The sequence below is a fragment of the Centrocercus urophasianus genome, unplaced genomic scaffold (assembly GCF_019232065.1).
Source record: "Centrocercus urophasianus isolate 14NV4802_14NV808 unplaced genomic scaffold, USGS_Curo_1.0 seq_5, whole genome shotgun sequence".
NCBI classification, from domain to species: Eukaryota; Metazoa; Chordata; class Aves; order Galliformes; family Phasianidae; genus Centrocercus; species Centrocercus urophasianus.
In genome coordinates, this window is record NW_024885088.1 from 1,909,420 (window position 1) to 1,933,355 (window position 23,936).

The window sequence follows — 23,936 nt, forward strand, 5'->3', positions numbered from 1 at the left end:
TTTTTTGGGGGGGAGGGTGTCCCTTACTATTTCCTCCACAAAATTTTGAATAGTAGTACAGGCTAGGAAAAGGTTGGGTACAAACCTCCATGTTCTTGTTACCACAACATAATTAGCAGCAATTAAGATTTGTTCAAAGAGCAGTTACAGCATTAAATGTGTGACCACCCAGGAGAATATCTCATGCACACATTTGTATTTTTCCCCTCCATTTTTTCACCTAGAAAATCCTAAGTGGAAGTTAACCCTACATCTAATGAATAAATGCACTTCCAAAACATGAAGCTCAGATCTTGTAAGTGGAACTGGTTTGGGGATACCACCAAAAGCTACCCTGAACACTGCTGGATCTCCAGCTGGGTATTCCTAAAACCAAAACTACAAAGTCATGACCGGTTTTGGTAATACATGCCAGAGAAACAATAAAATAAATTAACTATGACACTTTCATAAGGAGGTTTTTCTTTTTCCTCTGCTGCAAACTCATTATCCACAGCAAATCTTTAATTTCTCTTGTCACCGCTTGTTCAGTGTCTTCTCTCTCTCATCTTGGATGTTCCCTCTATTTCATGCCCCCCTTTTTCCATGTCAGTATATCTTTTCATTAATCCCTCTCTTCGCTCTCTTTTGCCATCTATATTTCATTCTTCCCCCATTTTTCTTCCCCATGGTGCTTCTTTCCTCCTCATGAGCACATTTCCTTATAACCCCTTGCAAGTGAAGATCCCTTCTTTTACTCTTCCCTCTACACACCACTTACTCCTTCACCTGAGCCACAAACATTTGTATCCACATTGGTTAAGATTAATGTATTTCCTTGGTCAAAGGCACAAGATGCAGAGAAGACTTTTTCCCCATTGTGCAGTATTTAGATGCAGTTCGATCTCTTTTGCTTGTTTAATCTGCTTTTGAAATCTTGGTACTAATCAGCATCTATCTCTAGTGAGAGGTTGCACTATAGGGGCTAGAGATAAGAGTAATCATAATCCCTCTAGTATTCACAACAAGAAAAAGGTTTTGTTTCTCATAAAGCTCTAATACACACAGTGACATCCGCGTGACAACTTAATTCACCCACCTCTGCAAGTAGTCAGCTCCAATCGGTTATAGAGGGAGTATGAATGAGCTATAAAGCAGTTCAGTGCAAATAAAGTATTGCTGTTGGTGTGGTTTAAATGCAGATTAAAGAGCCATTCACTTGCTCTCCCCCAGTGGCACTTGGGGGAGTGAATCTGGACAGGCACTGACTAGTCACCTGAATTGCTAAACCCAGACAAGTGCTTGAAGCAGTCAGGAAGCTGATGTTCCTTCTGTGGTTTTTAGGCACAACCTGAAGGAATAAATACTGGACAGTGGATCACTAGCTGTCATTTTTCCAAAGCTGAAAAGGTTTGCCTTAAAAAACTTATGGGAGTTTGTAACAAGAGCTAGAGGAAGCCCAGTGAATCCATCTTAAGAATCCATGGTAGGTGTATCTCTCAAGTTTGGTACGTAAGATCCCTACCAGCTCTCATGGTATTATCAAAGCCTGTAGAGAAGAAAGCTGGGCAGCAGAAGCTGCTCACAAGCAGAAATTGCAGACTAACTTTCAGAGAGCATCTCAAGTATTTAAAAGTTCAAATAAAGGAGGTGCTTTTTTGTCTTTCTAGCTCCAGTCTTTTCATGCTGTTATTTTACTGATAAAATCTGGGGAAAATATGCTGCTGTTTTTATAGTGCAAGACGATTGGCAAATCCCCACTTTAGAGAAGTGTAGGTTGCAGCACGCATGACTAACGATTAATGATGCTCATTAAAAAATGAAGTTCTGATGAAATTCATTAATGCTTGGCTTGAGTCTTGCTAACAGTTATGCAACATTAAGAGCAAGGCAATTACAGATCTTGGCTGCAACTCATCGAGAGATAAAAGAACACCCTTTTCCTATTTAACTCAATGTATGGCATGCTATACTACAGAAATAAACTGTCTTGAAATGCTTCTTGAACAATGAGACACAGCCTGCAGCTTCATTGCCACCTGCGGGTAAGTGCTGGAGTCTGTCCTCCTGTTCTGTTCCACAGGACACAAAAAAAAGGTGTCAACAGAAAATAACTGCAATGAAGAAAAAGCTGTGCATCTGACTTGCCCAGTTAGTCATGAAGTCACTTGAAGGAGACACCATCTTTGGCCTTTGAAGTAACTGCTCTATTCATACTCCTAAAACTTTGAAATACTGACAAGTAGCATTATTCTAAATAGCACTGCAAGAAATTAAGATAAGGATGAACTGCAGCCTAATTGCAGGGAACATGAACAGGGGATGGGAAGAAAACAAGTTATGGTTAGCAGCTTAAGCAAGACTTCCAAGAGTATACAAGCCAAAGGTCACACTTGCCATTTCAAAGCTAGCTCCCGATGAAAGAAATGTTTCAGTCCTTACTTGTCAGCAGTAAAAGCACATTGTGAAACTTAAAGAGGGAAAAGCTGTCAGTAGAAAGGGTGGGTTGTAAAATGAGGCTGTCATTAGGACACACATGTTGACATGCATAGAGGATTCCAACACACTCCTGTGCAACTTGACTCTACTGTGCTAATGGGAGTAAAGGCTTCTATTTAATAAATCTGATAGAGACTTAAAAATTAAAGCCAACCTTTGTTTTCCACAGGTGCACATTTTACACAGTTGACATTTCAACACATACTGTACTGAAGTTCAGTACATACACCACTGTTTTCCCTATCATGCGTTTGTAGTTCGTTACAAATCTTGAGGAAAATGCTCTACTCAAAATCTTGATTTCTAGACTGGCCTTCAAAAAACTCTGTATTACTCCCCAGTGACAACTTCTAGCTCAAGTATGAGCTTGCTCAGCATTTTCTGTAAAGCCAAGACAGAGACTCCAGAGAAACATCATCTCCTTGTTCCAGGCAGCAATTCTGCATGGATGACTAACCCTAGATCTCTTGTCATTGAATGTTTTCCATTAAACTGAAAAACAACTTTGGTCTTACCCATCCTGTAACAGAAACAGTGCCTTGACAAAAAGCCTAGTGTTAGTAAAACACAGGTTTAGGTCACTGACAGCAATGCTTCGAAGTTTTAGAGACTCAGGCCACAATTACTGTGCATACGGAACATTACTGTATGACCACTGCACTAATGGAAAACAACCAGTAAGTTTAAAAGGCAGATGTCTTCCAAATTAAGAAGGAATTATTACATTTAAAAAAAAAAAAAAAAAAAATCTACTTAAACCAAGATGCATGGATCTCAAGTATCCTACAAAGCAGGGTTAATGGTTTCTCTCAAGCCCAATGGTATGTTTTCTTTTGCACTCAACAGGACTTGCTTGTTCTATCCATACCTTCCAACATACACAATGACTGCTAACTCTTTAATCAAGCCCACTAGACCTAAGAAAACTAAAATTTTCTACTTAGTGTATGTAGGAGAGAAATTTTCAGTGAGAAGGAAGATCCATTACAGATACAAACTCTGATTCAACGTTTCCCTCAATAAATTCACAGTGGTCAATTGCTTAAGGTTGCTCACAGAATCACAGAATGGCCAGGGTTGGAAGGGACCTCAAGGATCATAAATCTCTAACCCCCCTGCCTCATGCAGGGCCACCAACCTCCTCATTTAACCCCCCTGCTCCATCCAACCTGGCCTTGAACACCTCCAGGGACAGGGCATCCACAGCCTCTCTGGGCAGCCTGTTCCAGCACCTCACCACTCTCTCTGTAAAGAACTTCCCCCTGACATCCAACCTAAATCTTCCCTCCCTCAACTTAAAACCATTTCCCCTTGTCCTGCTGTTATCAACCCTTTCAAAGGACAGATTCCCCTGCTCTTTGTAGGCTCCCTTTAGATACTGAAAGGCTTCAATTAGGTTACCCTGCAGCCTTCTTTTCTCCAAGCTGAACAAGCCCAGCTCCCTCAGCCTATCTTTGTACTCAAGCCCAAATAGTTTCTGCTTGGGTGAAATCACTGTCTTTACAGTTGCACAAATAAAACAAAGGCAGCAGAATTTTACTAATACTCATTATACATTCCCCAAGCAACTGCCTAACATTATGCCCCTAGCACTGGAGGCAGAGCCTGTAAAACAAAGTCATTAGCACAGCCCTTACTGTGCACGAGTAGAACTTGACGTCAGGATGGACTTCTTCCCCCAATTCTTCAGTAGTGATCCCTACTGACAGCCATGTTCAATAAAGTCCTGCCTCCCAGGTGTGAAAATTTTAATAGCTAATGACCTAGGCTATTTAATATGCAAAAATTTTAAGAGTCAACATTGTGCAAGCAGAGCACTAGCTCAAAGCATTGCACTTTCAGATAGGTCATTAATCCCAGACAGAGGTATGCATTTTAACAGAAGTCAAAAGCCTACAACAACTCTTTAAGTATTCCACAGTTTTTTAAATCTGGGGAAAGTAAAGTCACCACAATACACGCTAATAGTGCAGTTAGAAACAAACTTTATTGTTGCAGTTTGAAATTATTTACACAATATAAATCTCTTTTGAAGGTACATTACTTCATTTAATCAGTGGTAGAAGGCCTTATAATAGAGCTTCAATAACATTTAGTTCAAAAGAAATACAGTTCACTCCAATGGATAAGTGATGCACCTAAACTCCACAACATACAAAAAGGGTCATGGGGACATTTGGGGGGATGACAGTGCCAGAAGATAAAGGTTGCTTCTTAAATTTAACTTATTCACAGCACATAAATGGACTCATGTTTAAAAGAACACTGGCAAATATTGTTTTTGTTTTTTTTTTTTTAAATAAAAAGAGACACAAAGAGGAATATATCCCTACTATGCTATGGCCCTGTTTCTGCAAGTAATTAAAGGGTTGTAGACAGCTGGATTAAGACGCTTGAGACAGAACTAAAGAATCTAAGTTATATTAAAGATTGGATACATTCTTGGTGCTGAGACTATTCAAAGCACTTGTGTACAAAGCAGCATTACTGACTACCACAGATTGTACTTGAGATACAAAATGTTAAGAATGTTTCTACCTATTAAAAAAAATAAAATAAAAAAAAAGTCTGTCACACACTTAAGACTCAACAACTACTCTTTTTTTTTTTTTTTTTTTTTTTTTTTTTTTTCCTTTTTTTTTTGTATAACAGTTGACAGTTACTACCACCAAAAGCTAGGAAACTTTTTTCCCCAATCTATTCTGCATTTTACGGGACTGCATGTAACAGTTTTTAATGCTTCTCTTCTGTGGTCTCCTTCATCTTGTATTTTGCATGAATCTCTACTATGTGGAAAAAAAAATACTACATCATGAAAAAACACGCAGTTGCAACATCACAGAACATAAGGCTGGTGCAGTACCTGAAGTAATTTCACCATTTATTTTTAACGTTCACTAGATTTTCAAGTAATGTGCTTTCTAAATGTTCACATGACCTAACCGGCACCAGGATTTCCTAAGGTCCATAAGCATCACGTATTTTGGGGGGCTGTTAATTAAAATTCTACTCAACAGGGAATCCAAGACAAATGCTCAAAATTTTTCAGAAGGCTACAGGAGCAAACATTGTAAAATTATGAATCAGAAGGGGGTTAATCTGGTAAAGACTGGCCACTTGTTCTAAGGTCTGACTACATATACTCTGACTTCAGGCCCAGCCCACATTCAGTCAGTTTTCTGACATTTATCAAGAATAAAACCTTACTGAACCACCTGGTGCACAACATTATCTACACTGTTAAATAAATGAAAAGGCCCAACGTGCACCTGAAGGGTTGCAAATTAACTGTGCCCAGATTTTAACATATAGGTACTTCTTTAGAATGTCTCCTGCCTCTCTGCCCCCCTAATTTGGCTGGTTTCTAGGTACAGCAACTTAAAACTGTACAGATAAACCACTTAGAAAAGTCACTTAAAAAAAAAAATCAGCCAGCATCTCACCACATCATTTAAGCACCTCCACACAACTGGCACATGCAAACAATTTGCACATTTTCCTTTCCATTCCAGAGGTCTAAAGGCCACAAATGTTGCTTTCTTCTGACATACCCCACCTAAATTTTTGTGGCTTCTCACTGCCAAGAGTTCCCCTAAGTTATGTGGCTGGCTAACAGAAGATCTATACTGTGCAAGACCAAAGGTCACAGCTTTTCATCTCTCTTAAATCTAATGAAAACATTCAGCATGAAGTCTACACGTTCACATGCATCTGCGAACACATTTAAAAATACAAAAAGAAAAAACAATATCTATGAAGAACAGATAGCTAACCCAAAACAAAATAGATAGGATGAGGTGAACCTCTTCTACTAGCTACAGGGAGAACTACTCTGAGCAAGAAATTATATTACAGTGGGCTACAGAGCAAAGTTATAATTAGAAAAGCAGTTACCTTAAGATTCCTTTTGGCAGGAGTTAATAATTGTGTAAGCCTTTTCTAGCTAGCAAACGGTTTAAAATAAATTTTAAACTTGGAAACAAGCTTTACCCATTTGCTCTTGTCCTTACACCATGCAATAGGCGTATTCAATAACTTGCTACGTTGAAAGTTGAAGTTCTCATTTCCACTTGGATTTCCTTTTACCTGTATCTATTGAGCCCAACCCATCTCTTGACAAACACTTCTATGACCAGCTCACTTCCCAGGATCCTCAGTAACTTTACTGTCAACGCTGATAAGCATGTGTACTTTTCATCCAGTGCAGGTAGAGCTGACAACATGTGACAACTGTATCAAGATCAATTTGTCAGATGGACGACAAGATTCACACACCCGTGTTTTCCAGTAAAAACACACCACGGACAAGCTTGTAGGACATCACGCAGTTCAAGATTGGTATTGAAAGGCAACAGTAATGAAATACAGTTGGCCATTTGGGGACAACGACTGCCTATGGTTCACTTCCAAGGTCAAAGGCCTCTTTAGCAAGGGACTTCAAACAAAATAATTCTGATGAGGAGTCATATACTAATAAATCAGAACAGAATTCCAGTTAAAAAAATATGGATTAAGTATGGAAAGGAAGCTTTTATAATCATGTTTCCCCTAATGAATTAGGGTTTGGAGGTTGCAGAGGGAGAGCAGTGCACACAGGAAAAATACCTGCTCATCTAAGTCTCAGATAGTCTAAGCAAACTAACAATAATTCTAGTGTGAACGAAAGCGACTGGTAGAACCACTTGAGTGATCTGAGGTTGAGGGGGTTATTATAAGCATTTACAAGTTAGCAACTATAATCCTATTTTAAGTCTATATCCACCAAAAACATTTAAATTCGGAGACTTCTATCACAACTAACTCAATTGCTGTCACACGGGAGCGCACACTTAAGAGTACTTCAACATGCTTATGGTTTAGAAGTCACCAGCATTCAAGAATGTATAGGATTTTTTTAAAATTTTAACAGCCTTCCCTATACCGCATTGTATGAATTACTTTTTTTTTCCCCAGAATCATTCCCAAGAGCAAGATGTTAAAAAAGGTAGCAGGGAAAAAAGACACAGGGTGTCCAAGGCTATAAATGGATACCTGAACGTAACTACTATGCTTTGTTACAGATAAATTTAACAAAAGAAGTCAGCACACAGAGTTAGATTTCTTCTTTACATCAAAATTTCTACAAAATAGGAGAGAATACAATGCAATACACAAGTCCATAAAAGCAAGGTACAGTACAATTCACACTAATTTACAAATGGTTATTTACACTGTTTTATATACATACACAGTCAGATCTGGTTAATACGAATTTGGTAATTCCAAACTGCAAATCAAGACGTATAAACGAATTTAAAATTATGTAAGAACAGATCAGCTACTCAGAAACCTGTAATGCTTAAACGACTTAAAAAATTAAGCACTGATTAGCCAGATCTGACTGCAGAAATGAGAAGAAAAAAATTCACACTATTCTGCTTTACAAAAGCAACCAGGCCACTATGGTCTATTGACTTGATGCTATTTATGCAAGAATGCCATTATTAATAATCCTCTTTATATTTACATTACAGGTTTAACTACAATAAGAATTATTAATTTTGGCATTTATGCCCTTAGCTTAACATAAAGGCAACAGAGTATCTTCTTGGCAAGTCACAGTCAAAACTACTACAGGATGCTTCTAGAGCTCAGTCTTTTTTGCCCTCCTTCAAATATCTTAACGTTGCTATTAAGAGACTGAGAGAAACTAATCAGAACAAGTACACATTCTCTAGTTTGGTGCTTTAGTACCTAACTTACATTCAGAATGTCCTGTATTCACAGTTTCGAGCTACCTCAATATTTGCAATGCTATTGAAAACAACTACTGCTTCAAACTTAATACATCTGTAGATATTCTGTTGCAAATGAGAATATCTGAGTGCTACTGGCTAAATGTGATGTGGTACAAAAATCAAGGTAACTGGCATTTCATTTTGGAAAAGTTTACAGTATTTTCTCTGAACCTTGTATCAGGAATTGTTTTATTCTGTACTTGTCTTGAAAGAAAGCTGATGCAAAGCAGTATTAAAGTGTGTAAAATGAACTTCAACATGCAAAATGAAAGCCTCTATCAGTACTGCAAAGTTGACCACTATAACCTGTGATAATCCTTGTGCTTCTTCAAAATGGCTCAGAAAAAGCTTGCAGTATTTACTATCTGCTTGAAAGTGCTTTTATGGGAGATTCAGTGGAAATTAACTCCATAAGAATGAGATTGAGCTGCGTTCACAAAGAGCTTTGGTTCTGCAGAAGCAAGTTTCTAAGTTTCCACTTCTACAGTTATTGCTACTTGAACTATATAAACAAAACACTATGAAAAAAAGTTACACTGATTTCAAACTTAAATAGAACTGGTACTTGAAAAGGGAATGTGGGTTGCAAGCTGTTGGGAAAGTTAGACAGGATCTGTCAAGTGCTGGACTTCCCAAAACCAACTGAATTTCACAGCCTCTTACACATTTTTTAAAAACAAAGCAACATTGCCAGAAACAAAGACACCATTTGAAGAAAATAAACAAAAAAATCAAGTTCTAAAATCTTTATCAACCTTACTTCCAAAGAGATCATGCCATACTTGAAGGGACTACAAAGACAGCAGGCTATTACTCAATATATGTCAATCATGCCTACAGGGGGAAACTACAGAAAATGAGAATCTTCAGTGCTTTCATGAGCTCTAGCAACATCCTCTATATCCGCTACAAAAGAAAATATAAATGTCAATTTTAGCTATTCATTTCTATTTAACTACCAAGATAGTTTGTCCAGTATATTAGCCTCCAGCTAGCAAATGCTAACAAAAAGGGTTATCCAACTTCAAGTTACAGAAAAAAAATAAAGCCCAGTTTTACCATTGCATTACAGTTAAGGTTTTGACTAAATAATTAAAAAACAACAAAAAAGAAAAGTTTCAGAGATGAATATAAACAAGAGGGGAAAACCCAACCCTTGCTTTTATTAAAAAAAAAAAAAAAGAAAAAGAATGCCATTCAAAATGGTTGTTCAAGGTGAAAATTCTTCATTCACATCAACCTTCTTTGTATTAAAAGAATCAAAAAAGCTTTAAAGCACACATGTATGTATATGTTATTTATATGTATATATACACACACACACAACAGTATGTCACAAAGCAAGTTAGAATAAATATCTTTGCTGGAGCTTCTCCCCATAATATTTACTCTTCAGCTAAGTTTGTGACTGCATGTGTATATGCACACACAGACTTTGTACATGTGGGCACTTAAGTGACCAAAGTGCAAAGTTTTTCAGAGTACACCCAAGAGCTGAGTATATGCCTGCCCAACTCCAAATTGCCTTGTTGGTTTTATTTTTGCTGTTTCTCCCCATCTCTTCTAAAAGAGTTTTAAAGCCTCTTTTCCACTTAAGCTTACATATGGTTTTCTTAAGTAAACATCTTCTTTTCAATTCACATTTTGCAATCCAGGCCATTCTTGGTATAATAGCTTTAAAAAGCTGTGTGTGACTATCAAAGTCCCATTGTTCAAGTCATACTTCTTCATGTTATCCTTCAAACTGGAGATTTTGAAACGTAATTTGCTGCCACAGAAGAAAAACAGACTCACAGAATTTGCAACAACAGGATCAAGCATTTAAGACTAGAATCCAAGGTTAGATGATGACAAAGCAGAAGGAAAGACAATATACAATATAACAAACTGTAAACCTAAGTGTCTTGCTCCCCAGTGCAACAGGATCTCTGCTCACTAATTTGCAGTTCAATAGTCCATTTCGTCAGATACTGCTGAAGCATATCAGAGACCAGAATAGTGTTCAAATTTTGAATCAAGTTTCAAAAAATAATACAAATTTTGAACAGTGGTCTTTTGTTTAAGAAGTACGCTTAATAAGCAAGCAGCTTTCCCACAGAAGTTAGAGATGGTACACTTCCCATCTAACACTGTGATGGTATGGAGTCTAAAAGAATTTGATGGCCACAGAACATTCACGCTTCAACAGCTTAACACAAAGAAAGGAAAGTCAAAACATCATTTATCACTTTAGCAAGAAGGCTGATTCTTATACAAAAGATAAGTACCATAAGATGGAAAGCTACCTTTTTCTTTATAAAATTAAAAAAAAAAAAAACTTAAAAAGATCATCCTAACCTTTTCCCCTAGTTACTACACACCTGTGACCAGTATCTCACATTTTGACTGTACAGATCTAAAAGGTTGACATCCTCTGACTGTGTAGATCCTAATATAAGTTAATGCAGCTCAATAAAACAAGTTGTTAAACAAATCCTTTGGAAAAACTTCACCATCTGCACCCAACTTTTACAAAAACTGATGAAAGCAGCAATGGAATCATGTTAAACTTAAAATAAATATTTCACATACAACATGTTAAATTACAAAAAAGGATTAAATTGCCATTTCTACAAGTTTTTCAGATTTAGCAAATTTCTAATCCATTTTATATCAACAGCAGTACGTATGCTCTTCATATTAAATTTAACATTGAAGGACTGTTTAGAGGCATTATTTATAAAGCAAGAACCACCAAGTGAGCATTACAGAACTTCAACAAATGTTTAACTTTTTTTCCAGTATCCGTTCAGAAAAGATTCAGGGATTCTCTATCCACTTGGTAAGTTTACTCTTCTTTACTCTGGGAGAGTTAACATCATGACCTCCAGCTTCATTTTGAAATATTGGTTAAAACGAACAATTGCATACCTATTTAAAGGGAAAAAGATCTGAAGTTAAGAGCAGACAATGAGAAACAGGCTGGGTCTACTCAGAAGTTCACCTACCCCAGAGGCTTGTTTCAAATACTAACCCATAGCACCTACCAAAGGAGGAAGAATAGAATAACCAACCGTACTATGGTACTTCCTCAATACCACCACTCCGCCACTCCTCCCAGCTTGCTAGAGTTTGCAAAATAAATGCTACTTTGAGCGTTATCAGAGGTGCCATCTTCATGCTTACTGTTCTTAATAAAATGTCCTAACAACTGACAGCTACAGCTCCCTCCCTCCACCCAAAAAAAGGAAAGAAAAAATCTTGTTCATTGGAACAACGCTATTTTTCCCGAACTGCAACACGGCTGGGTCTCCTCACTTGTGCTTTTACTTGCTTTTTGCGCCATCTAGCGGTTACTTATAAGCACTTCTCCTTGGAATTAACTGGGTACAAAGCCACACAAGAAATTCACATCGGCATCATTTACACAGCAGCACAACTAAGGCTAGTAAACTGGCTTAGTCATTAACGAAAAAATATCCTCCACTCAAGCAGAGACTCGTGCTAAAGTGAAATGATGGATTTTATCACTTCTGCCAGTTTCCAACAAAAGACAGATATCTTTTACTGCTTGCTGTGATGAAAGACTTTAAAAAAAAAAAAAAAAGCCACAGACATCTACATGAAACAGAACCATTAGCCATTGTTTCAGTAGGTAAAACTTAATGTTCGTTGGCATTACAGAGGCTCTTTTCCAAATGTTCAGAATTTCTAAGATCAATATTCTGTGCAATAAGATGTAAGCTAACTTTTTTATACAAGAGGCCCATTTCCTGACTCTTACAGTTGGGGACATACATCTTCTGACAACTAGCACAGCGCAATGACTGGTCTGCTTCTGTGTCTTTGTCTCTTCAAAAAAAGCCTTTTATCCTTAAAAGCATTTGCTCCTCTAGTTAAAAGCCTTGCCTTGTTACACTATTTTAGCCCAAAGGCATATATTAATTTAGAAAGTTTTCAGGAGAAAGGAAAAAAAGACTATAAAAGCTGTCTGCATTTATTTTCAGTTCAGAAGTTACAGTACAACCACACAGATCAGACACCTCAAACCTCACAGATTATGATAGCTGGGATAACTTAACCAGAGGGTCCCAAAATTCCCTTCCAACCTCAATTACTGTATGATTATATGAAGCAAGCATACTTACCCTAGAAAATCAAAGTCAATGGTGGAATATTTGGCTTGAATTAGAGCCCACAATCCCCAAAAGAAGTGGGAAGCCTAATGGCAAAAAATTAGGAAAGATTAGCACTGTATAACAGCATATTTAAGTGCATTTTTACACTGAAATAAAAGAATCATCTACAAGAGAACTCTCTCCAAATCCATCTTTGTAAACTTGCTTAGTATGTCTTCATCAAAGAGACTGATATGTGTTATAAAACTACTGGCAGAGTAAATTTTTGGCCTCCAGACACTACGTTTGTTGTGGTTTTTTTTCCCCAAGAAAAATGATGCTACAGTTGTGAGAGAGTTCATCATCTATTAAGTAAATTGTTGTGCAATTACATACATCATGTTAATAGAAATAGAACTGCTACTACTGTTACTTATTAAACAATTTCCTGTTAATATCCTACATATATTCAACTCTAGTGTATATAGAGAATTCCAGTTGAACCTTTGATTATGCCCTTAGGTTATAACAACCACAACTCACTTTCACTACTGACTTGGACAAAAGCATGATCTGTAGCTACAGAAAAGCAGCTCCTCACCATTTACACGTTTGTAACCTGTTTCAACCATGACTGCTTTACCAGTCCAGATTGTCCAGACAGCCTGGAGGCCCATGCTCAATTTCTGATTGAAACTATTATGAATGATGTGACTGTTAATCAACTTTCAAACAAATACACACAATGGACATGAGCTTGATAATCTCCTTATTGAAGGCATTTCTGGTGTGTATGGATTAGTCAGAAAGAGAAATTAAATTAAGATCTAACAGGCATTTTAGCCTTAGTTAGCCTAAGAATAGTTTAGCATGTTTCACTTTTAGAAGAAAGCAAAATGAAGTGAAGCTTTTACATCTGAAGTCTGAGAAGACAGACTGACAGCAGACAGGAGATAGTATGACACACAATATAGAAGACGATCAGGGGAACAGACTCACACAGTCAGCCCTCAGAAAATCCCATGGGACCCTTAAGACTGCATACACATTTTGCTACAGTTTAAATCACACAGCTTTCCAGAACACTGAAGGGAAGGAAAGAATTATGGTAGTACTGAAAGATTCTAAAGAGAGGTCTAATCACTCGTTAGAAAAGTCAGAATAATCCTAGTTTTACACTAACAAAAAATTATCTTTGAAAAAATTTTAAATCAGAAGACTTATACATATTTATGGAGTTCTACCTTGTTTTTCTGCTGTCTTACTAGGAGTTCAGCATAGACCCATCATAAGCTCCTGCCAACACAGGGACTTGCCAGCCAGTAGCTATACTTGCTAAAAAAATTCATCACCTTCTCTGAACACTCACTGCCCCTTTTGCTTGGAGCCAACACACAAAGTGGTGAAAACATTCACAGAACGAGCTAAGAAGTTTTTCTTTATGTAACACAGCACTCAGGTTAAGAAACTGACAGTTATTTGCCCACAGAGAAAAAATACAGCATTTAACATTCATATCCACAGATTGTTATTTACCAGTGCAAATTGATTGACTTGAACATATAGAACTTCAACTTCTTTTTCACTGACTTCTGTGCCAAATCCTTTATATTCTTTGTAGGCCTCGAGGTAAGATCTCAGCCACTGTTCCTGCAATTTTCTGTTGGGATAAAGACTGTAGTCTACTTCATTTACTCCTATGGGAGGGGAAAAAAAAAAAAGATCTGAATCTTAGAGTATCTAAAAAGACCATTAGAATCACAGTACCAGCGACTGCTTCTCCCTCTCTCCCCCCACAAATACAAACACATAAATTGATGTGAAAAGACATAATTACTTTTACTTTGATACGATTTTATTAGTTACTTGCTGGCAAGAATTTCTCACACAAGAATCACATAGCATTCAACACAGAAAGATTTATGGCGTTTTCATCCACATGCACACTCCATTTCTTTTGAAATGCAACAAGTTTAGCTCTAACAAATCTTAAAAAAAAAAATCTGCACTGCAAAGCAGAAATCCTCCCGCACATAAAATAGGAGCTCATATGCAGTATTATCCAAAGCTGAATCCAGATATGTACATGCTGTCAGCTCATCTCTGTAAGACTAAACCTTTAGAGCAGTCTACTCTGCCTCCCCATACATAGAACTACAAGCCTTATCTCCGTAACTATTCCCTTCTGCCATATTGCTCTTTTCAGCACACAGCTCCAAATTTGTCTATACTAGACATTCTAAACAGCAGGCCACACAATCTACCAGGAGTCCCAAGACTTGGATCACAGTCGATCACTGCCCAGAAGATGTGGAAAAATATTTTTAATCCTGCTTCGAAGTCATTCTTAGCCACACCACCTCTTCCTTTGAAAAACACTCTTGGTCTCCTTTCCTCTGTTTCCCCTTCCAGAAGACTAAAGCAGTATGTATGCTCAGTAAACTAGATACTAAACATGCTATTCCTGAGAAAGCACATTTGCAATCAGTAGTACAAAGCATATGCAATAGGACCCCTCTACTCTGGAAACTCTAGATTTGACATATAACGCACAGAAAAACACTAAGGAAATGTCAGACCTACTGTACAAGTGCATCAGGGAAGAGTTTACAGTACACAGCTTTCTTGCACAGGACAAGTAGCTTCACCTCAGCAGATTACATGCCACAAATCTACACTACTACTTATGGCCAGACGGTTGTGGCCATACACGCTACTAACACCTATGTCCATGGCAATGACATTTTCATACCTAATTCTCTTTCAGTTCTATTTTATGACCACTGCAATCTCCTGGCACTTAAATTCTTCCTGATATCTGATCATCAAACACAGGAAAGGTGACATACAGCTGCTTGTCAGTGGCAAAAGAACATTACTTGTGTGTAGTCTTCTTACTGCACCTACCTCCCTAAAGATATACTTGGACTCTTAAAAGTTCCAGATGAAATTAATCAAAAGCTTTTAAATATATTTTGTGGAGAATTTAACTTGTTTCCTAAATATTTAAATTTTTAAAATGTCAAGAGCATACTTGGTTAAGTTATCTGAACTTGACATTTGAAAAGCAATGACAGGTACATAACCAAAGGCTCCTAATTTCACCACACTGTACTTTCCACCTATATTAATAATTGTGTATGTTTTCCCTATCACTCCATCTTCTAAAGTAGCACTGCATAAACAAGGTTATTTCACTCTTACGGAGTGAAAGGAAGGGGCATTTATCAGAAGAAACTCAAGTAGCAAATGAATGAATCTATCCATAACTTAATGCTAAAATCTGACACTTTTTCCAACCACATTCTTAGCCTCTACTTCTCATTTTAGTACATAACTGAAGGGCAAGTACTTAGCAAAGAAATGCAAAACTACTGAAAAAAAAATGTAAAGTCTGCCATTTCTAACTTTGTGATCACACAGCATATTCTATGTATTAAATAACTACTTATGCTGTTGCAGATACATCATGGTATTTCAGTACAGTGTGTTGAGTCTCTGCTGCATCACTTCACAGATGAGCTGCAAAACCTGAGAGCTGTAAAGGAAGGACATAACTGGCCTGCTAGTAGAGACATTAACACATTTTTAGACCATTAGATTAATAGCTACATGCATGTACCTAGATATAGAAAGAAAAACAGAACATGGTACAAGAATGACAACTCAAATGTTTTTTTTTTTTTTGTGTCCACTTCACCTCATAAATCCAATTTTTACCTGCAAATTCATTGAAGTGATTGCCAATGTCATAAGCCAGGTAGTTGTATCCAGAGTACTCATAGTCTATGAACTGCACATCACCTATGTGAGACAAGAGCAGCAACATCAGAGTCCACATCAAATGAAATCATGGCCCTAATCCTTTGGTGTCCTTTGAAGTTTTAGGGAAACAAACAAACAAAAAAAGCACATTTCTATCTTATTTGTACCCAGTTGTGTGCACTCAGATTTTACAAGGCAATACTGTTTTTAAGGTATGAGACTTCTTTGAAAACTCATTCAAGAGATCTCTTTTAATAATCAGAGCTTAAAATGCTCTTTTTTTTTTTTCTTTTTAAAACTTTGATTAGCAGAATTTTAACTTCTACCACACGAGGGCATCAATTACCTTCAAAATGAGAAATATGGTAGAGAAGCCTTAATTTAAGCTTTACATAGAAATCACAGATCACTTTTTCCCCGACTTAAAAAATTACAGTCCTATTTATTCTAAGACAAGTGTGCAACCATGGCAGACTAACATGTTGCAACTGGTTGCTATTTCCTTTTAGTATGTTGATATTCCTTGCTTTCTTCAAGCACACTTATAAAGCAAGACTTTTCTAATAGTTGCCCCTTTTTTGTTTTAAGTTGGCTTAAACTACTCTCAAGATACTGGTAAGACAATGCTTAAAACAATGAAGCTACCTACTATTGTGTAAATAAGAACTGACAGAGTGGTATCAGCCCCAAATGTTCCTAAATTACTTCACTTTTTTACTAGTCAGTAGTTAGCTTTGGGGAAGCTAGGAAAAGTGCTTCACTCAAAGATGTAATACAGCACTGAACCTGCTCAAGCACGCCTACATCACAGAAAGCTTTAAAGACATCAACAAGTTTGAATAACTACATAAAATTAGAGCTTTTTCATTTAAAGGGAGCAACAGAAAGGGAAGTAGTGTGCTATTCACAGTGGAACCTTAAAATGTAAAAGCTTACATTTTCCACACTGTGGTGAAATGGCTAATGTTCACAGTTGTACTCGTCTGCCTCTCTATGCTCACTCTTTCAATGACTAGTTGCATATTTACTTTATAAAAACATACTCGTTACAATGAACAATCTTGTTAGCATCACTTAAAGAAAACTTATAGATACTAATGCTATTATATCTCTACCAAAAAAGCAAATTAAGAATAACATTAAAAGTTAACTACTAGATATTTTCTATGCTGAGGATTAAGAATCTAATACTATGCCTCCTAAGAATTTATGAATATTGCACATATCAAATACAATAGCTCTATCAGGCAAACAGCCCAAGCAAGTTAACACAGAACAACTTTGTTAGAAGTGTTCCCTCTGTCTACGCAGTTCATCATTAGCATGTTTGAAACAATAACACATCTATCTTTTCCAGATGCATCCATCTTCTTGTCTAAGCACTTATAATAGTAGTTAAACCCCAAAACACTAACAAAATCATTTAGTCACAATCCTCCAAGTCAGATTTACCCTTGCTTCCACAGAAAAAGAGGATTGCTTACCAAAGTCATGAGGTTAAACCTTTTAGGCTCTGACAAACCAACATGAGAATGCAAAGTGGCAAGCTCCTCCCAGGAAAATCTTGCTGGCAATGGAAAATTGAAGGGTCTGAAGGGACAAGAAGTTTTACAGCAGATGCAGCCAAGATCTTATGATAGTGTCACAGACCAACTTCTGCCGCTACTCGACTGGCAGATTCATACACTTGCACGTGCTTGTGCTTCTCATTGGTTCTTTAGCACTTCTTTCAAAAACAAACACCTGTAAGTTACAAGCCAGTCAAAATGTACCGCCCAACCTTGGTTAATGCTCCGCAACACAACTGACCTCCTGATGCCCCCCACCCTAACATCATCAGAAACTGATGTATTCAGCTTTTCCCCACATTAGATAAAAACACAGCAGGTTAAAGTCTGCTTGTAAAGCACCAGCATAAGATAAACCTTAAAATAAATTTCTTCAATGTCTAAATTTCATCTTGAAACATACCCGTATGCGCCATTATGTTTGTTTTTAATTATAGCCAAAATTTAATTTTTACTATAAATAATAGTCTTATGGAATAAGAAATTGAATCTAACAAGCTACAGATGATGCTGTTACCAGGCACTCTCCAATGGGGAGGCACAAAAACAAGAGATGTGAGAAAACATCAGCTCAGTGCACTTATGTAGCACTGCGCATATCATCACAAGGCAGCAACAATGGCACATGTGATCCATAATAGATGAAGAAAGTTTGGCAACTCATATGTGGTAACACGAAACTCCGAAGCGAAAAGATCCTGTATTCTTATTAATCTCTTTCAGACTTGTGCTAGCATGGAGTTTTAACCACCTTCGTTTAGAAGAAGCATCGTTCTCATAGTTTAAATATCCACAGTATTAGAATTTCCTTTAAAGATTTACTGCAGTTAATACTGCAAAGCCACTTCTAAAGGTATGGTTACGCTACAGTGAAGCAGTTTGCTTTGAGGTTTTAAAGAAACATAGTGAATTGTACATCCCACTAGTATCAGTGTGAGCAGGAGACCAGTAATACAGTAGTCTGAGCAGATCTGTGTTTTATTGAAGGAGACGTTACTTAAAACTATGCTCTGTCATCTCTCTGGAGCAGCTCCTGTTGCCAAAAGAAATAAAGTTGTTGAAGAATATTTGCTTTTCAAGCACAATCTATCCTTTTCATTAAAAGGGTGCCTACTACAGTAGGCAACACAATCTCACCTACTAACATTGTATAAAGATACAAAATGGAATCCATGTTGTGTTTTATACACCTGGAATTCACTTTTCAAATAGAAGAAAAGGTAATCAAGAGGACATCTGTTTGATCTCCTCAGGGAACAGAAAGGCAGGAGAGTGATGACACCTCTCTATAGCTGCCCTTCGTTTTCAAAGGTTTAATGAGGTAAACACTTTAACAAGCAAGTACTAGCTGTAGTTACTACAGCAGGATGATATATTGAAAGTTCTCTCCTATCCTGCTCATCAGGTGGGCCCCTGACATCCTACACGACAGCTTCAGAGAAGACAGTGATCCAGGCTACTACCTTTTCTGAAAATACAAAATAGGGTCACACACCCACAGAATAATTTTAATTATAAATACCCAATATATCTTTGCAAAATTAAAATAGGTTTTTAGATCAAAACTAGAAGCCTTAAACATACCTCAGTCTTCAGAAGCACTGAGCACCCACAGACTCCTACCAAAGATCATAGAAAACATTGGGTAGGCAGAGGGAATAAACAGAACAAAACTAGCCATCTACCTACACACTTAACTTCCTGGCAGAAGAATTTAAAACATTCAAAAAGAACACAGATATCGACAAAAGAACACTGGTATTTGGTCTTTCTGAACATCAAGATTTGAGTACTTTTGGAACACATTTTGGATACTCCCAGCTTATGTTAAAAAAAAAAATATATATATATATTGAACACCATCAGAACAGGAGCTCTATAAATGTGCTATTAAGCATATTTTGATTATCTAGATGTACAAATTGCAATTAAGAGCAACAAGAAGTTCTGAGTTGTATCCTTCAATGAGTAATTCACACTGATAATTATTATGAGTTATGTAAAATAACACTTACTAATTTCATATCCTGAGCAACTGAGAATGGCCATTAACAAAGCAGCAAGAAGAGGCCAAATTCTCTCAGTCACAGCATGAGCAAATTCAAATCAAATAACTTACAATCCAGCAAATGAAAATAGCATTCAACATGCTATTCCAGTCTCATAAATAAAATGTAAGGACATGAGATTAATTCTTCTCAGAAGCAGCACGACAATTATAATTTTTCTTCCAAGTCTGAAAATTTAACATTAATTTAATCCAGAGTCCAAGTCTAAAAGCGAGGCACTGGGATAAGTTACTATCATTCTAACTGCACTGGACAAGAGTTTAACATCTGTTGTCAGCCTGCAGCTTGAAAACAAAAACATGTTGAGTAGATAACTTAAGCATTTACAAACACAACAAATACAGTGTTGTTAAAACCAGTGAGTTATTTTGTGCCAGCTTCTGAAAAGCTAGATAAACATTACCAGCACTGCTCAATCTTTAATGAACAGAGAAGGAAAAAAACTAAGTAATTAATCTAGAACACTGAGTCTTTCTCCTCAGTCCCAGTTTAGGGTAAGCCAAGATATTGCTGACACAAGTCTCTCTAGATGATAAAGCAAATCTAGTAAAGTCTCAGCATCATCACAGCTGTTAGTTACCTTCATACAGCCAGGTGCCATTTCTAATGAAGCGCATCTTTGAAGATTCTATTTTGTGCTCATGAAGTTCTGTATATACCAACACAAGGTTTTGCAGTGCTTAACAGAACTCCAGCAAAATATATGTAGAATTATAGTTGAGACTCCCTCCACTTCTAAAAACAACATTGCATAGGATTGTACTAATGGGCAAATAGCTTCACTAAGCTTTTGCTCTACAATAAGAATGCAGTAAGAAAGAGCTTTCAAAGGACAGACATAAACATACTACAGCTGGCATTGAGGTTTGGTTACTATAAAAAGGTATCTGCTGTACCTAGATTGCAGAAGTCTTACAACGTGCAACATTCAAACAAGTGTAACAATCCACCTGTTTCAGATTTCCAAGTCTTCTTTCCCCAGCCAGCTTGTAGCCAAAGCGCTAGAATGTACACCTCCCACTCCCCCCAACCCTGTCCCCGACACTAAACACTCACACACTGGTAGGATTGCTCATAAGTGAAGCACTGCTGGCATTGTTTTTTCCTCCATTCTGTTTACTAAAAGAAAAGCATATAGCAGTTGTTTTAAAGTAGGAACTTTAAGTCTATTGACCATGAGAGCGAGCCTTTTAGAGGGATTCCTGATTTATTTCACATTGAATCATGGTTCTGCTATGAAAAGTGACTAAAAACTACTTTTTACCTCAATGGGTGATTGAGGAATGTTAAAACCCCAAGTAGTTTCAGCACTCAAAAAACCTACACAAGAACAATATACTGGTTTTGGTACTATATCACAATTCCAGCGTAAACTCACATGCTGATTTTTTGACTCCTGGTCACTTACTTCACAGTTTTGACTGAAATATCAACAGTTACTGAACTGTTGCAAACACATGAAGTTATTAAAAAGATCAAGTCATCCTTATTTCAGAAGGATCTTGAATATCTAACCTGATGAATTTACTGCATTCAGCTGGTCTCAGAGATATTAAATGGGAGGAAAGCTGTGCAAATGCAAACAATTTTACCACATCATTTTAGCATCTTGAAGTTTGCCTTCTCTGTTTATTTTAATATAGTATTTAATTGATTAATTTAGTAACTGAACCTCAAACCAATAAAATAAACTGAGTTTATACAGAAGCTTTATAGATTCTATTTGAGGCATTCTTTATTAAAAATATTTTGAGTTAGTTTATAATCAAAAATATATTTAATCTTTACCTAAACACCTTCAGCTGTTTGAATGAAGTATGTATTTAAAGCAATCTAAGATGCCCAAGTACCTCATGCAGAACACAGATGTTATGACTGAATGCAGTGCTAAGTATCACCGAAATACTTTGTCATGAAGATCTTTCCTTGCTGCAACACAATCACAAACCAGAACACCACGCAGATTACAGGAGATGTCTTCAGATTATTTTTTGTACTTGTATAATTTTTCTCCTTCATACGACTGGAACAGAATTATCATAAACAATGACAGACTTTGAAACCTAGTCATGCAGGCAGGCTACAGAAAAACTAATTAATTAAATAAAACCAAATAGCAACATTTTTCTCTGTACAGTAACACGTATGAGAACCAACTAATTCAACAAAGTAGTCTCCATTACATGGAGTCTTAAAAGCTCAAACTGAGTTCACCAACATTACCGACATTAAAAGGGACACCACTGATGTAGCAAATGAAACTACAGAATAAACAAACTAAGCCACTACTTACTGCTTAGCTCACTACCTACCTCGTTTCTTGTTGTAAATAATATTCTTACACAACAGGTCATTGTGACAGAGTACCACTGGTGATCCTAAATTTGACAGTCTTTCCTTCATCCAGGCCATCTCTTCCTGAAGAACTTGAGGACTTGGAATTTCACTTAAAAACCTTTTCAGGTGTAAGAAGTTTGAGAGTTAATTTTTAGTAGTGTGTTCCATACCAAGCATCTGTAATGAAATAACTTAATTATTTTCCTCTACACTCTTATTTCAAATAATCCAACAGACGTTCTCTCAGACTGGGGCACTATTTCCCCTAGCACTACTGCAGACAAATTATGACAATATTCTATTTTGTCCTCCCCAAGAAATTCTATAGATTATCTATTGTAAACATGACAGTAGTCTACTCAGGAATAGAATTTGAACTCAATCCTGCACATTCTTAAAGGAGCACAGATAAAAAGTTTACAGCATGAGTTTCGTTCACTTGTTGCTCACATTACAACACACAACTGCACATACCATATTTATCTAACCAGATTAAATAAGATTCCTTTTTTTTTTTTTTCCTCTTTAGTAACTGTAAATATACTTAGGTTGACATTTTTAAGATTTTTCAATTACTCCTGTCTAGAGAATTTTGTTTTAAAAAAACCCCACAACTTTGCCAGAGCATTTACAACACAGAGAGAAAAGCACTTCATATCAATGATATCCAAGAAATTCTAGAAAGACCACTTATCTATAAAGAGCATTTAGGCTGGAATCTACTCACTAAGGAAATTTGATGATTCTTTACATATTCAAATTATAGTTTTAGCTTTGAAGTCTGACTGTGCCTCCCTGTCACTCTAAACAGCCTTTTATTAACCTTGGATTTCAAACCAATTTTTGAATTTTTTAGAAAAAAATTATATATATAATCTTCCATCCATCGCCCTGAAAAAATGTAACATCAGGAAAGCACACAGTGATCAAACACTTACCTTTTATTCACTTCCTCATCTGCAAACTCCGTGGGTATAAGAGAGAAGTATTTCCCCATCTTCAGCCACAGGTTAGATTTAGGGATCCATCCATTGTGAGCATGGATAGTATGGATTTTAGCAAGCTGTCTGGCAATGAGTCTTCAAAAAAAAAGTTTAAATTAATGTTACTTTTGCAATAGTCCTTATCATCTCCAGCAAGAGGAGAGGACAACAAAAACATTTAATAGAAATGTGATAAAGAGATCCGACAAAGAAATCAACAAGAGCATAAACAAGAGCAGCGCAGCCCACAGGGTAGCATTTTTAAAGCCTCATAACATCTTTAAGCAGAACCACGTGTGAAGCACTGACAGAAACTGGAATTCAGCTACACCATGTATATTTGACACGTCTACTCTTTGACCTGCACATCTTCAGAAGACTTGATTTAAATTATTTGAAGCTTTTAGGTATCAAATACATTTCAGCGCACACATGAAAAGCTAAGAAAAACCTTAAAACATCAGCATTTCCTATTTGCTGCTAACATAAAAAACGTCTCAGTGAAACATTTTGAACCTATCCACAAATGAAATACACTAGAAATAGAGCTAGGATTCACTTTAATGAAACCCAGCCTCTCTAACTGCACCACGTTAAATTATTTCTCAAACATCAACGTTCAAGTACTGAACACACACAAGTGAAACTTTAATGTGTATGAAGTCTTCTGTGAGAGCAGCAAGGATCATCTTTTCGTATGTGAAGTATCACGATTAACTATGCAAAAGCAGTGAACCAACAAAAGTTTCAAAGTCAGCTTCACACAGGCTTATAATAACATTCACTTTCTGTCTGCTCATAAATTAAGCCTGAGATCCCTTGGATTTGACAATACGTCATACATACTTCACAGAACTTGTAT

At 36.8% G+C, this 23,936-nt stretch overlaps 1 protein-coding gene across 1 annotated transcript in view; it reads right to left on the reverse strand.

Annotated features, from left to right (window-relative positions):
• Positions 1-5,128: 5,128 nt before the first annotated feature.
• Positions 5,129-23,936, reverse strand: part of ETNK1 (ethanolamine kinase 1) — a 32,176-nt gene continuing 13,368 nt past the window's right edge. The window contains exons 3-8 of the mRNA XM_042834958.1: positions 23,030-23,170; positions 22,067-22,209; positions 16,073-16,156; positions 13,889-14,049; positions 12,383-12,456; positions 5,129-11,165 (exon numbers count right to left, since the gene is read on the reverse strand). Of these exons, the coding sequence (XP_042690892.1) occupies positions 11,093-11,165; positions 12,383-12,456; positions 13,889-14,049; positions 16,073-16,156; positions 22,067-22,209; positions 23,030-23,170 (676 nt within the window). The 3' untranslated portion in view covers positions 5,129-11,092. The remainder of the gene's footprint in view (positions 11,166-12,382; positions 12,457-13,888; positions 14,050-16,072; positions 16,157-22,066; positions 22,210-23,029; positions 23,171-23,936) is intronic.